Genomic DNA, 17,513 nt, shown 5'->3' with positions numbered 1-17,513 from the left:
ATCCAAAGACCCAAAACCATGTTCAATATTCCTTGAATTATTATAACACAATGACAGCTGCATATAGTGTGTGAATAATTTTTTTGTTCCAAATTTCTGGCGTCCAAGAGGGTGAAGATTAACTATTTTTTGACCCTGTCATTTATATTCTAAAGAACAGCTGGTATTAGTAATTCCATAATGTCATTGTCCCGGGAATTTTTTTTTTGTTATTAATAGAGGAATTTAATACACTCTGCACGATTACAAGATGAGGCAGAGACATAGAAGAGGCTTATAAAGAGAGAATTTGACAGTAGCTTTGGAAGGTTTTATCCTTGTTGTGAATATTTTTGGGCATTTTGTCTGATTTTGTAACTTCCAGATGTCTGTGTGATTCATATTTTAAGAGACATAGAGGTATTGAAATGCGCTAGACTTGTAACAAGAGATCAAAAGCAAGGAATTTTGATATTAAATGTGTCTGAATATATGTTAGATGTGTAAGATACTGGCATTGAAAGGCTCCTAGTGTTTAAATGTGCTAAGATTCCTAGAAAAACTGGTTGTCAAGGTACTTGGGTCATCTTTCAATATCCCAGACAGTCATAACAATTGAGACTTTATGATTGATATGCATTTAAGTAGTTTTATCACAAAACTCAAAACAAATTGGGTGTATGATGAGAAAAAAGACAAGCCTTGCTCATCAAAGCAAACTGGTCAGGTAAAGCTGTTCTAAGATGATAGAGATAACATTAGGATGCTGACATAAACTCCCACCGGTGTTTATATTTATGCCTCACTAAGGATGGCAGAATTCTTCTTGTCTTAATCACTGGGTCTGGTTACAAACAGCTGTGGACAGTTAATCGCTGCCTCAAGGAACAGATATAAAATATGAATTTGTAGGAATGACAAAGAACTTCGTTGGAATCTCCCTGTTGCTTAATTTAACTGGGATGTCTATAAACTAACCGTATATATATATATAGAGAACATCAGTTTCTGCCCAACTTTTATTTAAATAATAAATAAAAGGAACCAAAAGTGGCAAAAATTGCTTTCCAGACGGTTTTGATTCTCTAAATTCTTTCCATGACAACGAGGAGTTTTCAAAGAGACGTTTTAATAAATCAGCGAGGCAATATCCTATGAAGGTGGCAACAGTTGAAATCTGTTCATCAGTGACCATTACTTGACCATTCTAGCATATTTGGGGGCAATACTGATGACATTTCATTGCGTAGGTCGGCAGTTACGTGCCAATTAACTTAGTGTGTTAAGGTCCATATATCTACAGTTACTGGCAATATTTTACCAGGGGGAAATTTATTCTTTTAAAGGTAGGCAGTATAGGCCCCAAATTTTAGCACGCTATAATTGCTAGAAGTTTTCAAAAGGAACTTTCCTGGAAGTCTTTACTCTCCAAATTGTTCTCAGACATGTTTAGGAAAACACAAGATGATGACTGAATGTCCCAGTTAGGAAAACTTCCTAGAAGTTTGTTATGAAAACAGTTTTAAAATTTTGACCAAAGGTGACCATATTTGAATATCTAGCATATTTGGGGCCAATGCAACATACCTTTAAGGTTCATATCTACAGTTACTGGCAATATTTAAGCAGGGGTAATTTATCGTCTAAAATTTTTTGTAGCAGTTTCAGAAGATCTGACATTTTCTCTATATAAGCATAACATTTTCTCTATATAAGCATAATATGGTTCTGGTTGTAATAAAAAACTGCAACACATCTTTGCTACCTGTGTAATAATTTTCTCAATTTGCATAGCAAATCCCTCTCTGCGTACGGCTAAATAGCACGATGAAAATATCTATGTGTCAGAATAGCTTGTATTAGCCTTATCATTCTCGAGGTTGTATCACCAAATCATAAAATAAACTTAATTTTATTGTCTGCTGAGCAGAGAGTCAACAAAATTGAGTAATAACAGCCTCAGGGATGTCATTTTGCCATATCCTTTGGGGATAGTTGGGTGATACACCCCTTGAGATCTGAGAAGCACAAGATAAATAATTCCATGAGTCCCATCATGGATTCAGTGAACTAGAAATAATCAAACAGTCATTTCACAAAAATGTTTTTATCTTTGAGAAATGGCATCAGATAAGAGATGTTTAATTGTCACCAAAGAAGGTATGGATACAGTGTGTACTTTGTATATACTGTAAATGTGACAGACAGATGTTTTTTATGGTCATATTCGGCAAATAGTTTAAATATCACATATCTCACGATGATCATCTGTCATGAGTCTAAATTTCATTTGACTTATAGTCCCAGATTTTAGCTGCTTTAAAAGTGGCTGCATTTTTCAAATGTAATTTGTGGAGATTCTGACTCTTATCGTTTCACACACATTCATTAAACAATTTAATGTGTGTAACTTGCATTATATTTATACCAAACTTGACTATAAGTAAGCTGTGATTACGCAATTCCAGTTTGGTATCTTAACAGAAATCTCGAGCTCCTGCCATCATGCTAAGTCATACCCAAACTTTTCATGGCAACCAGTATTGCAAATTTGTATGTTATATTTATTTCACTAAATATCAATTTTTTTTATGTTATTATTATTTTTTTTATTCTTATTGATTGTTGGCAGAACCAAGTCAGTGAATATTTGAACTTTGATACTAATCTTAGGTGACCAGTGATAATTTATTCGGTAGAATGGCAACTTTTTTTGTTTTTGTTTTTGTTTTACAGCTTCATTAATTATGCATATTCTGTAAAATCTTTGTTATGTCCCTGTAGTTTGCAAAGGAAAAATTTCATTTGCCTGGCAATTTTGTTTGTTTTTGTTTGTTTGTAAGTATGATGTACTCTATCAACAGAAGAGAAATACTAATTCATTCTGTAGATTGACAAGTTTGGTCCATGGAAGTTTTTTTTTTTTACACTTCTAAAATGTCGCAATGGAGATCTTAGTGATCCTGAACCAGTATGTTTGTCACGAGGAGTTGCCTTGTTCATGTTTGTTAAAGAGGAAAGGTTGTCTTCTAATCAAGAAAGAGCCCCATCTAGCAGCTTTGAAACTTATTTGAAGGAATTGCCTCATCGCTTGATTAATATATGAAAAAATGGAGACATACGGTATGAAAATACATATGCAGCTTTGCAGGCTCTGCAGTGGAGATCGGTTAATTTAATGGGGTGTCGGGTGGGCAACTGGAGGGCTGTGTGGCGATGGTCATTGAAGGTCCTGGGCCTAAAAGTTGATCAGAGTACCACTGATATACATTATGGACAGTATTATAAAGCAAACCACAGATAGACCTGCTAACATGGAGGATTTATCGATAACTTCAGAAGTTAAGAACATGCCAAAGACAGGACTATACACTGTACATAGTGTAGGGTCAGCAAGTGTTCAATACTAAACAAACTTGGGTCAGGGTTTTATTATTAATAATTTCAGTTAATTGGAGTTAATATATATCATGAAAGTTTTAGAATTCCTGGTGTCATATTTGAACTCATTTTATCAGCATTTCCTTGTACAGCTTTCATCCATAACCTAACTGGTAAGTGATTCTTCAATTAGGATCAGGAAGAATAATACCGATGTGCATTCTTTCGTGTAATCTTAACATAAATACAGTTTCACTTTCTGTCGACGGATCAGCTCTTCCAGTATGTTAATGTCTTCCGCACATTGAGGTCTTTTAGGCCTACCCAAGCAAGCACTGTGCATGAATTAATATCCCCATCTTGTCACCTGCATATGTATGTATGTATTTTAGATCCTCCTGCAAGCAGGAACTCACGAAGAAGCCATCATTGGCTTATCAAAGCTGCAAGCTGACCCAAGTCAGTCTCTTAGATTCATATTTTAACGTCCATGATTATGAATTGTCAATTGTCTACAACTCTGTAACTGGACGACATATTAATCTTGGAGTGACTCAAATTCGGGACCTTATGATTGTAAGGCACCGGCGTTAACCACTGAGCTAACACTCCTAAGTTTATTTAAGTTTATTGTTATAATAACAGGTTGCAAGAGGATTCCGGGTGTCATTTCTGTTGACACACAGCACCTCATTTATTTTTACAACCGCTGATGAAAAAATATACTATGTTGCACACCATCATTTGTTTCCATTTTACTTAATATGTCTTCATGCGACCGTAGAAATATTAAGAAATAAAATTTTACCTTTGAATGTCTGAAACGTTTGTGACACGAAAAAAAAAAAAAACTGGCCCAAAACAACATTTTGTATACTTCTCTGTTAGGGATTTTGGAAGATAACCTTATTCACTATAAAGCTAATAGATTGAAACCAGCTGATGGGCCAAAGTCCCACAAGCAGATAATTTAATGGACCCAGTAAGAGGATCAGCATCTCACTTGCAAACCTTTCCTTCTCTTTAGACAAGTGTATGGCTTGTTCACAGAGATTAGAAGCACACTAAGCACTTTGAATACTAAAACCTGCATGTTTGTGATGAAATAAATGAAAGTTTGGATTAATTTTTTTTAAATGACAAATAACTTGCAAGATTGTCTGTATTGTGACTAATACTTTCAACCGTTTGAATTCCTTGACTGAAAATCTTGCTTTCTGTCGTAAAATTCCGCCACGTTATTTCAAAAGTTACTTTGAATAAAATATTGTACCGAAGTGCAATACTGTCTTAGTCTGTAGCTTCGGCTTCAACGTCATCAAGATCTCTGTGCTTCAAGCTAAAGTCTGTAAAAATAAGCATTTTTCACGTCACCAGCTGTTTGAAAAACACACTCCACTCAGTCCATTACATCAAAAGTCCATCATCTTAGGCAGAATAATGAATAACTCGAAGTTGGCCGACACGAAGTATCGAGCCTTCGGACGAATTTAATTAATTTGCAGGCAATTGGAATGAGTACTCTTGGCAGAGAGTAGTGAATCTAAAAACAGAATGAGAGAGAGAATTCTGCATGAGTTATTTGTGTCTCTGGAGAAAGGGCTATTAGCGTGATTTTGCATTTGCGAAATAAACAAGTAAACATTGATTTACACAGTGGGGTTTATTACCAGTCTCTATAGATTGTAATTGAGAAGGCAAATTGTGAGAAGGTGTGAAACCTTGAAAATTTGTTTCCAAGCTAGCAGACTACGAGCGAGGGGGGGGGGGGGAAACATACTCAATGACAGTACTTTGGTAGACTGATCTATAGTTTGGTGCGTAAATTTAATTTGCTTAAATGGGTTTTTCATCCCACACATTGAAATGATTTTCTGTTGGTGCTAGGAAGCAGAGAGAAATAGAATATGATAATTTCCCCCCCCCCCTCTCTTTGTGCCTTGGGCTTATCATACTCTTAAAGCAAGTTTGTGAGATTTTCATCGAAGACTTTGCATGTATGTTTTTTTTTTACTCAAATGTTTTTATTTTAGATGGGGATAGTGAGAGCGGAAGTGAATATGGGTTAGGTAAATTGTGAGACAAAAAGCTTTGGTGAGAATAATCATCATAGATGCGCATAAATTAGTGTCAGTTAGTTTGGTGTGTATAAGAGCAAAGAGCAAAAGGGATGATGGGAGAGGTGGGTTTTGAAACCCTAATTGCGTTTCAGGACGATGGTTTATTTTACTTTTCTGAAAAAGGTGCCCAAAAAAAAGAAGATATATTAGCTGTAGGCTGTGTTGTACTGATGCATGACTCAAGTCTCTCAATTTCAAAAGTGAAATGACTTGAACAGGTTTCCATCGTGGAGATTGTAATACCATATGATCGGTGTTATATTAACCGTGCTGTTGCCAAGTGGATATAAAGGCAGTGACATTTAAGCAATGAGGCTTGGCAATCGGGAGGTTCCGGGTTCGATACGCGGTCGGGGTCATAGTTAGGTGTGTTTTTTCATCCAAGAGCAATCTACGGTTTTCCCATCTGAAATGACTATCTAAAATTGAAAAGATTCCAAATTTGAGTGAAAATGTTGAATTGGAAGCCACCCGACGTGTTAGTTGCAATCCATAAGCCCTTGCGGGTTTCTCCCACATTTGTGGTCCCTTAAGCGATTATTATTATTTTAATTATTGTATGATTTGAGTCAATGACTCGGCTAGTATCAGAAGAAAATTACTGGCAATGAATCAGCCTTCAAAAGAAGACTCTGGCATTTAAAAACTCTGGTTGCTATGGTCTTTAGACTCGAGAGTGTGTCAATTAGGAGAGCATGAGAAGCTCGAGGAGAGTTTATTTTGTTTCAAAAATTCATGAATATGCAAAACTTGCCATTGTATTCGGTATAACCATAACTATAACCAACGGATGACAACATTGACAACTTCACATCTCCTAGTTTCAATGTGATATAATATATTATGATTTAGTGATAATATATATATATGCAAATTGGATCTTCATTTAGTTTTCTTACATTTTTATGATTTTTAAACCAAACTAAATTTTTCGTGGCATTAAAAACTTTGTATGACACTTTTCTCGTGTGTCTTAAACTTGGGAGCTTGACTAGCTCCCCCGCCCCCCCTCCCCCCGGTGGAAAGTAATATTATGTTTGGTTTCTGAGGTTATATATATTGGTATATTGTAAATTCAAAACATTTGCTTTGTACACACACCCATTAGAATAATATCGTTCTTTTTTTATTTCAGGCAAGTCGGAGTATGCCCTGATGAGGCCGTTATCTTACAAAGGAACAAACGCCGTGGTAATCTGTTTTGACATAATGACACCAGAATCTCTCTTCAATGCAGTCTGCAAGGTAAGACTATATTCGTCATCTATATCCCTTTCTTGGAATTCACAGGTATTTTGCTCAAGATGTTTCCAATGAAAATAACATGTACGAGATATGTAAAGATAACATTGTCTGCAAAGGAGACCCCCCCCCCCAGTTTACCTTAGAATGCTGAGCGGGGTGTTGACCCCTACGTTCGGTGTTAAATGGGTAATTTAAAATGTGGATCAGACATCACAATTTGAACCTTGCCATAGCTCGGAATCGAGGGAGGACCAGACCCTGCAGCTTGGGGTTGACCCGGTAGCAGTCGTGAACTTCCAAATGTTGTTTGCTACACACATCATTATGTCACAATAGTAGTAGGGGTTATAGTATTGCAGTACTGCACATCACATGGCTTATGGTTTCTCTACTATTCTTCGAGTAAAGGAACCTAAACTTCCTGCTCAGTTATCCTGAGGCCGTGGATCTGATGTAAGCATGCAGAGGATTAAAACCAATTTCATGTTGAACATCATGTAAACCATGGTCCTTTCAATTGCCAAAATGTAGCCCGGAGATAAAAACAGTAAATGTTGTCTTAAAAAATCTGGATCTTGTTAAAAATTCAACTGAATTAGTATTCGGCTTCATGTTCTGTATACTAGAGCTAATTATGTTAATTACCCAATATTGCCCCCTCAGGATTAAATTGGGAAAATTAGGCCAACAATTTGGTCACCCATGGTCAAAATATCACACCCACGATATAGTCCCGTTTTCCCTGAAACTGTGCCTACTCGATCTTTGCACAATGTATGTGGAATCAAATTTGCTCCAAAGTGAATTTGATATAATTGCTCACTATACATTGGGGTTATATTACTTTAAATTTCCAGCTTCAAGGAATCCCAATAGAAATTTGCAAAAATATATTGCTCATCTGATTTCTTTGATGTTATAGCAGTTCTTTTGATTCATGCCATGTTTTTCCCAGGGCTATAATTCTTAATCTTTTCATATCTGTCCCAAATTTGCTTTTTATTCACACTTCGAACTGAATTGCATTTGAATCCGTGGCAAACTGCACACTTCCAAGTAGGTCAAATATTCAACCAGGTATATCAGGGCTTAAATATAGTACGAATTAACCAAACGGAGGTTGTCAAAGCTCAGAGGCACGTTGCTAAGCTGATCTGGGTATTAACTGAAATCTCAGGTGATTTGCAATATTTCCAAGACTCTTTATTATTCGTGTGTAATAATTAGTATTTTCTGAGTCCATAGCAGAAAGAAGCGTTGACGTCATTCAAAAGATAACCCTGAATATCTTCTAGCAAGGTCGATCACCATCTAGCAATATGATATGTATGGATGTACCAGAAATTTGGAAGAGGGGGAGGGGGAAGGGGAAGGGGGGCAGCAAAATTAGAGAAATATTTAGGTGGACTCAGAATGAGGGCAGCTCCAGTGTGAGCACGAATGACCTTTAATGCTTGTTGCCAGATAGAATCTGTTAAATCTTAAATCCCATATTAAAAGCTAACTGTAAATACTTACATACCTTCACTTGTCAACTGAGAAGTGAAGATATGGTTAATAGACTTTTGATACATTATTTGATTAACAATCCAATGTGACATTTTATTATTCCAAGCGGAATTATGAACTTAACACCATTCGCTATGTGATGTTTCGTGTAGTGACTGTGTAGTTTGAGTAAATACACAAGACTTTTGGCATTAAACTTGATGCCAAATATATGCCACGAAATGCTCACAGCTGTTATCTAGAAGCTCTGTCCACAGGCGCAAATGGCTATACTGATGAAAAGTTGTGCAGCATTTTGTAGGGGACGGGGAGTTCAGAACGTTCAAAACTGCTACACAAAATTTGAAATGCTAAATTATTCTCTGAAATCATCGCTAAATAATGTTTTATATAGTGACAGACATGTAGATTGGTATGAAAAAATACTGTAAACACACAAGATTTTGGTATAAAAACTGGCGTAATATCATGCCACCTGGTCACTTCAGAGCAGATGAGGCATCCACAGGTGAATGTCCAAATGAACACATGTTGACTGAATAGGAAGTGCATCCGATAACCGTGACCCAACGTTCACCTGACACAGGAAGTGGCTAAATCCGACACAAGTGTTTTGTTCGATTTAGGGGATTAAGTCTTGCATCTATTAGGATCATATACTCTGGGCAGGAAAACCACTAAATAACCAGGGCAGGCATCTTTGTCACATATCGAACACGGATGTAACACCAAGATAGGTTAGTAAACCGGCCAGGGATTGTGTAGTTTAAGTACTATGTATCAATCTGATCATTATGATGCTGTATTGGTATTGACTACTATGAGTTCATCGCTCTGTATTGTATTTCTGCAAAATCAAAGGGGTGGCTTTTAGGTCTGGTTTTTACATTTGATATAAATAGAGACCCAAGGAAAACAATTTGAAGGCAAGTTAATTGTTTCCATAGCTGTACGTATTCTGGTTTTCGAGATATTCAGCTTTAAAGAACTTCGCTGAAGCTCTGGAAATTGCTCCTTTTTAGGTGTAATTTGAAGGCAACTTAAGAGTTTGTAGTATATCTGTATTCTGGTTTTTGAGATATATTCAGCTTGAAGGAACGTTGTTAAATCTCTGGAAATTGCTCATATGAGGTTTACTTTAAAGGCAAATTATGTGTTTCCATAGCTCTATTCTGGTTTTCGAGATATTCAGCTTCAAGGAACGTCACTTAATCTCAGGAAATTGCTCCTATGAGGTGTAATTGATGACGAAGTCAGCTCCTCAGTGCAGGCCTAGGTGTTTGTGTCAATTTACTTTGTTTTATAAATTTTAGTAACTCGACCAAAACATGTCCTATTTTTAACTTCATATCGATAACAGATCACGTTTGGATGATATTACATACCAATTTGTCCTTGACAAAGTTAGGATGCCATTGTAAACATGTTATGTGAAGCCATAAAATCCATTTCCTTATATTGAGCTTTGTGTTTGCATCAGAGTTATAGTGACCTAATAGTCTGCACATCTTTAGACTCAGTAGTGCAGTTTAACTGATGAGCCTCAGCTGTTTATCTCAAAATAATATAATAGTGTGTTTTACTCAATTTTTTAAACTCAATATTTTTATCTCAATTTTTACTCAAAATAATTCTGCCCCTAAAGTTTTTATCATTTGTATTCATTTTAGTAATCATGTAATAATCCCAAAACAAAAGGAAAATGTGATCACAGCTCTGCCCTAAATTATGGACAAGATCCAGAGATAAACTGAGATAGCGTATGAGCTAACTACACAGACATACATCTTGACAGACTGACATATGTACTCACAGACACTTATCACACACATATCTAAATCTTTTTGAGCTGTATAGGTCAAAACTGTTTCTCTTCTGAAATTGGCAAACACTAACTAATTTTCTTACAACATTTTTACTGCATTCAATTTGATGAAGCCTATTACATATGTGGGTTACAATCTTACCAAACCTAAGCTAAGTATTAATTAAATTAATATGGATTAAATTGTTGAATCTAAAAAGCAACTTTCTAGATTCTCCAATATGGTAAAAAACATTTGAGTAATGGATTTTATTTGATTCTAAAAATTGCATTGCCCATACACTCTTCCATATGCAGTATTTACCACATGTAATACGCTATGTCAAATTGTGACATCAATATAAACATCAACTTAATTTTTCTTCGACTTTGACTTTGTCCCTTTTTCAAATTCGACTAATCAAACTAATCAACTGCTCTTCTTATGTGAGCTTAGTATCGACAAAGCACCCACAGACTTCATCAAACTTGACTCCAAACAACTGCTTTAAATAACTCTTTTCGCTAATCAGAATTTGCAAAAGTTCAACTTAATATTTTGACTTTTGCTTTGTCCCTTTTTCAAACTTGACTAGTCAAGTTAATAAACAGCTCTTCTTATCTTATGTGAGTGTAGTATCGACAAAGCACCCCACAGACTTGATAAAAAATGACTCCAACAACTGCTTTAAATAACTTTCCGCTAATCAGAATTTGGAAAAGTTTGACTTAATTTTCGACTTTTACTTCGTCCCTTTTACAAACTTGACTAGTCAAGTTAATAAACCGCTCTTTTTGTAAGCTTAGTATCCACAAAGCACCCACAGACTTGATCAAAATTGACTCCAAACAGCTGCTATAAATCCTTCCGCTAATAATCAGATTTTTTCATTAGACTGTCACATGAATACTTGACGAAATAGAGCAGAACCTCTTTAAAATGTAAGAGCCGCACCTGCCTTGATAAAGCAATTGAGGCATGAGTAGTATAACTAGAATAAGATATAGCTTTCATGTGTCCTAGTTTTTTGGGTATTTATTTTAAGTAAAGTTTAATGTTGACTGACTCATTCTATGAAATGTGTTAATCTTCAGTGTGTCAGAGATGCATACTAGATGCACTACATGAATTATATATATGCTACCGGTACATTGGGCATGATTTTCAGTATACATGTCCATTCATGCATGCAGACTGCAAAGCCATACGAGGGGGAATTCAAATCTCTTTAAATGAATCACTGTTTGGTGTTAAATTTGGTTGTCAACATTCCCCAATTTTACCAAACATACTGAGTATTAATTTCTTATTTTCAGATTTATTATAGTTGATCAAAGTTATGACTTTTCTTCGAACGTAAAATGATTAGAGCTCTTTTCATATTGTTTATTAAATTAGTTCCATTTGAATTTCAAAAGTTTCATCGTTTCACCGAACACTCTGTCTCGGATTGGGTCGGGCTTGTTGTACCAGTGCAACAGCAGCTGCACGAGAACAAAGAAAGTAGAATTCCCCTTGTAAAACGTAAAACGTTGACAGTTGTTTGAACATCTAGTAATTGTGCTGCTTCTAGTTAAATCTTGATAACATCTCAAAAATTTCCACTTTGTGAGACATATAGTCACGATACACTTGTTTGTCAGTCAAGTATGACTGTAACAATAGGATGCCTCTGTCCGTCCTTCATATATATCCAGGGTATGTGTTGTTGTACGATTGGTATATCTGGACTGTGAGAAAAAGTTGTTTTTGTTTGACTCCAGACTACACCCAGCATGCATCACTTCCTAAAGCTTGTCTCTGTAGTAATCCGTGGAATATTAGTGACTATACGATGGCTTGTGATGCAAGAAAATGTAATTTATTCCTTCACTGCCAAATTGTATTCATAATTCTAGGCTGCTTTGAAGTTTGCAAATTCCTGCCACATACCCACCCACCCACCCACCTTGTACCTTTATTAATTTATTTGTGTATATAGTATAATATTTAGATAAATTACAAAAAATAAAATAAATGATAGTGCTACCTTGCACTCAGTAGAAATAAACAACAAAAATGAAGAGTGATAAAAGTTTAATGGCTAGAGTGCGTGACTTCATACATAAGTAAATGACTTGATTATCAACAATGGCATGAATTGGTCACGTGACTCCACTTGATACATGAAGAAACCGCCTTTTCAACTACTTTGCTCAGAAAAGACAAATTTTAGACGGTAGTTTGGAAGGACAATGAAATTCAGTGAAGTTGTCTTGATTTTATGGCACAACTAAGTCAGACTTTTTGATGGGAGTTGTAACTATTTTTCATGATTTCTAATATCTATTAGAGTGATTAGGACGATGTTGTTCGTAGGTGTCCGTAAACCTTTAAGTATTCTACATGTACACTACTGTTACATTGTTGAGTATATATGTGCTTACAAGTTGGTATTACAGGCCTGATGAGTGGGCCGGTGGGGAGGGGGGAAGGGGAGGGCAAAGATCACAGGGAATATAACCGCCCAGGCTCTAGTGAGTGAAATTGTGCCCTTGTAAAATATGAGGTAAAGGTTTGTGTGTATATTCTCATTTTTGTATCATGCTTTAATCACATGCAAAATGAAGACTTAACTGGGCAGCAATTTAAGTAACATAATTGCTCCCTGGGGGTTGGCCTACCTCTCAATGATTTAGAAACCTTTTAGGACCCTTTGGAAATTATTGGTTCTACATCCACATAAACATTGGCGAGGGTCGTGAAGGGGCACACTCTACTATTATATATTATGCCTACCTGATTGTAAACAATCATCACACAACCTATTCACTCTCCAGTATAATACTATTTCGTCCGTCGTTGAACCTAAGACCACCTGTTCTCATTTATGTGGACGTATCCGGGGTCATCGAGCTCTTCATATCCTCCTTTACCTTCTCAAATGTGAACAAGGAATTCTATGTGTAGGATGGAATAACTCTCCTGATATTTCCTTGGCATAACCTTGGCATACTGTCACAGAAGTTCAATGCATTAACCAGCTGTAACAAATCCACTTTTGATCTGAGCACAGACTGCTCTCTCGATCCTATAGTGACATTTTGTGGGGGGGGGGGGGGATTTTACTCAGTAGTGCACTTTTCTTTCCCTTTTCAAATAATCATTTTTTTTCATAAAGCGAAGAATTGTGAGCGAGAATGTTATTCCTCCAGGCTCTACTGGGTAATACACCCAACCCCTGATTGTCTCTTAGAAACTGAGATGTGAAACTGGATGGGATAGTTGATAGAATGATTTGTCTGTGTGTTGTGGCTTACATCTAGTCTCTACCTGGTATTGTGCTTGAAACTGGTCGTGAGAAAGTGCGATTTCTCTTTCACGCTGAAGTTAATTACAATTTGCTCCAATTTCCAAATTGTATCTGCTAGTTGATCTAAAACTGGTCAGCAGAGAGAGAGAGAGAGAGAGAGGCAGAGAAACTTTTGCCTGTGTCTGGATATATCTTCTTGCTTCAACAGTGACTCCCTGAATAACTATTTTTAGAACTTATAGTGTAACAAACTTAAATCACAATTAATTTGTAAATAGAGACCAAAGATTAGAAAGGAGAAAATAATCAAATAGTCACCCAAATTTGAATCTAGGACTGTTATATATTTTTAAGATTTTTTTTATATCATTTTGTAGCAACTTGATCCAGGTTGCAGGGAATAAATTTTGTGTTCAAATATTGTGTAGCAGATTTGAAGTATCTGAATTTGGTCTCTCACAAAGTGCTATGATTCCTGTGGACATGACTACTAAAAACATCTTTGAATTTATACATAAATTTGCTCATATTGAGTTAGCATTTTGCGATGCAAAATACCGAATAAATTATTCCCTGGGTTGTGAATCTCGGCATGCTGCAATGATAGAGGGGAAACGGATGAGCTAGACCTCTTAGACATAAAATAGTTCTTGGAGTGTAATCTAGCTAAGGGTACCAATGGAAAGACCAGATCCAAATCATGGAATGTATAGGGCAGGACTGTGTGACATGTAAAGGATTTTAAGAGGCTAGGGGCGGAGCCCATATTTTAACTTTCCCCTGAATTGATTTAGGCAGCGGAATTAATGTTTTATCCCCTGCTGCATGGCCCCAATGCCCCTTCCCTTGCAAATGTCACTGGGCGAGTCCCAACCCTAACCCTATATTTTTCAAAGTTTTCTTCTTTTTCGTAAATTCTGTCTACTTTCTCTTGTTTTCCGTGTCTATTTCAGTGGCATCCAGAAATCGTGAAACACTGTCCTGGTTGCCCTATCATTCTAGCAGGGTGTAAGATGGATCAACGAATCGAATACAAGAAAGACAGATGCTTCAACGAATCAACAGACGGTAGCGTGGAGAATCCAGTCTCGCATGAAAAGGTTGGTTAAATTGCAACGAACTGGTTTTAGATTGTGGTGTTGTAGTTAAATATCAATGTACAGGTAACAATATCAATTCTACTCTAGGACTGCAGAAGTCACATAATGAATAAACAAAGTAAGACATTTAAAGACTAACATTGAAACTTCTGAACATTATTAATAATATGCAACAAACTATCACAATGCAACTGTATTAACTTACAATGGCCAATGTGGCAGTACATTGGCAGTACATGGACAGTACGATTCAGTTGGTTAAAAATGTAGAAATATTTCTCATTTTGGATTGCATGAATTGCTGTTCTATATATTTGGACATTCATTTGTTATCGTGGCATGGAGAGATCTAGCTGGTTCGGTAATCTGTCAGTGTACGTGTTTACATGGTTACAAGTAATTTCCTTTAATTTCTCACATTGCAGTTCAAGTTTATAGCTCCATACAACAGTGTTTGAATACCCAAAGACCTACATAAAACCTTGGCTATTATAAGTGTCTTCATATGTACTACAACAAACAGTCATGGTGTGAATGTGTTACCGTGTCCATGAGGATGTGGCAATGCAAGGACAGTACGGTTCTTGTGATGTACTGGTCGGTTGACATACAATTAGATATTTTGGAATGGATTGGATTGCACAGACAGCTTCTATCTTGGTCTGTTGAACTTTTCACATACTGCGGTATAGTCTAGAGGAAGCTGGCTAGGTTTGCTATTCTGCCAATGTGTGTTAACATGGTAACGATCGGTGTTAAAAAAATAATATCTGTTTTCTCACACAGCAGTTCTTGTTACACTGCTAAATAGAAATGCATTGATTAATGACCACAGATGTTATGTAAAAACAATAAGATCCACCCACCTCTGTTGATGTGGCTGAAATTTAAGCAATTTTGAAATTTAAGTAACCTCTGTCCCCACACTACAATACGCTTTTCAGTTTTCCCTAATTTTCCCTTCGTTTCTTTATCCTATATTTTCAAAGTCCATCTCCATATTTTCCTGTACCCCCTAATTGACCACAGGATCAGGGGTGTATGCTACCCTGGCCATCCCCCCTCCTCCTCCTTCACCCTCTTACTGGGTCCGACTTCTGGGATGGGAATGCCGTGGTAGCCTCATCTTGCTTCGTCAGTTTTGAACAGAACAGTTTGCAATAGGACACTGTTGCTGGGACGGATACGAATTCTTTACATGTCGTTTCTGTAACACTGGGACAGAACTGCATTTTTTGTATGTTGTTTCTGGACTAGCTGGAACAATGTGATATTACTGGGTTGTCGGGATTAGATGCATGAAAGCAGCATTCAACATTCGGTTGCTATGGTTTTGCAATCTTGAGAGTCTTGTTAAAAATATGGGAATGATCAAGCTTAAGAGATTTAGACAAAAATCAAAGATGTCAGGGTTAAAACCTTTGTCTTTGCTCGACCTTTGCTTGACCGTTACTTGACCTTTGCTTGACTAGTTCTTCTATGTCAAATAGTAGAGCTCTTTTCTTAAAGGAATTTATGATCTAAAAAGATCAGAATGTGGGATGTGACAAAAGTCTTTGCATATTTGCTGCCCGCAGGCTCAAATTTAACTAGCATTTTTGAAGACTGAATATTGTATCTTTAATAGTATCTTGTTCCTATGTAAAAACCTGCTACATCTTTGCACTTTTACTATTATACCAATTTGACCATTTTGCCCAGCATTTTTGTGATTTGAAATTACCGGGTAAATTATTCCCTGCCAAAAACCCTTCTTTCCTCTTTTTTCATTATGCCAGGTATTTTATATCATAAATTTTATCAGTTTTGTTTTCATCTGAAATTTCTTACTTAACTGGATGTGGACAGTATGGTATTGCAAGGACAGTGCGGTGGGGGCAGTATGACAGTACAGCAAGATTGAGACTTTTCTGTTATGCAGACTATGCCGTAGGGAAAGGACACTGTAGTATTTCTGGGATGGTTATGTGAAGGATGCCATGATTTTGCTTCTTTGATATAGTTCATTGGGGCATGGAGCTTTTATTGTTAATAGCTCCTTGATAGGCGCAAGAGATAATTGCTGTGTCATTTATTGGACTTATAGTCAATAAAGAAGCATTTCATAAAATGAAGTGATATTGAAAACATGTTACAAATTGTAAGATTATGAAAAGTCTGAGGCACAAAATGTTGAGAATGATCTGGCGGAATTCATTGATTATTTTCTTTAAATTACATATCCAGTGGGTGTAGGAATATAAATCCCCCTCCCCACCCCTCCTTCCTTTCCAATCCTACACCCAAAATGAAAGTAGTTATTAGCCTTATTTGCCTTAGAATGCACCATTTCACATCAACACTCTTTAATTTTTGCTGTGGTGTACTGGCATGACCATGCCCTACAGCATTCCTCTATGTCTGTAGAGAGCACTTCTGTTAATATGCTCTATAATTCTATAACCATAACTTCCAAGGATGTTGCTAGCTCCCATCTTGACTAATAACCAGATACATACGTGTCCATGCTTCTCATTTCATCTGATTAGACAGCCATATTATCTTCATTAGGGATTGTTGCCGTGGTAATCTAAAGGAATTGAGTTGATGCCACTTATGCCCAATCTTACCTCCATCATACATATATGTGCATGCATAGTCAGCCACTACTGTGATTATTGTTACGATGGAAAAGCTATTACTAACATTGTGTTTGATGACTAAGATTTTTTCAATCACTCTGTGTAAACTATTTGCGAACGGAAAAGATTTTATTGCTTTGTAAATATTAGTTCTTTGTTCCTTCTGTTTTACATCTTTGTTTAGGTAACAGTGACAGCCATTTGGACTTTGAGTAATAAATAGTATAAAGGTCTTCAAATGTGCGTTACTTTAACGAGCAAGAAAATGACGATTTAGTGGGAGAACTTAGATGGATTTCATCCACCACCCACCACCTCCCACAAAAAAAACTTCAAAATAAACCAATCACAATGTGAGATGATTCATGTGGCTTGATAAATGGAACAAACTTTACATGGTGATATGATTATAACCACTGTGACACATCTTTGTTAGCAAATGTTAAAAACCTGTTCATGTC

At 36.4% G+C, this 17,513-nt stretch overlaps 1 protein-coding gene across 1 annotated transcript in view; it reads left to right on the top strand.

Moving 5' to 3' along the window:
- LOC139958354 (uncharacterized) overlaps window positions 1-17,513 on the top strand; it is a 45,876-nt gene that overhangs the window by 22,055 nt on the left and 6,308 nt on the right. The window contains exons 3-4 of the mRNA XM_071955363.1: window positions 6,616-6,725; window positions 14,285-14,431. Of these exons, the coding sequence (XP_071811464.1) occupies window positions 6,616-6,725; window positions 14,285-14,431 (257 nt within the window). The remainder of the gene's footprint in view (window positions 1-6,615; window positions 6,726-14,284; window positions 14,432-17,513) is intronic.

The sequence above is a fragment of the Apostichopus japonicus genome, chromosome 18, assembly GCF_037975245.1.
Source record: "Apostichopus japonicus isolate 1M-3 chromosome 18, ASM3797524v1, whole genome shotgun sequence".
NCBI lineage: Eukaryota > Metazoa > Echinodermata > Holothuroidea > Aspidochirotida > Stichopodidae > Apostichopus > Apostichopus japonicus.
The sequence above is the reverse complement of the archived record's forward strand: the minus strand, read 5'-3'. Positions and strand labels throughout refer to the sequence as shown.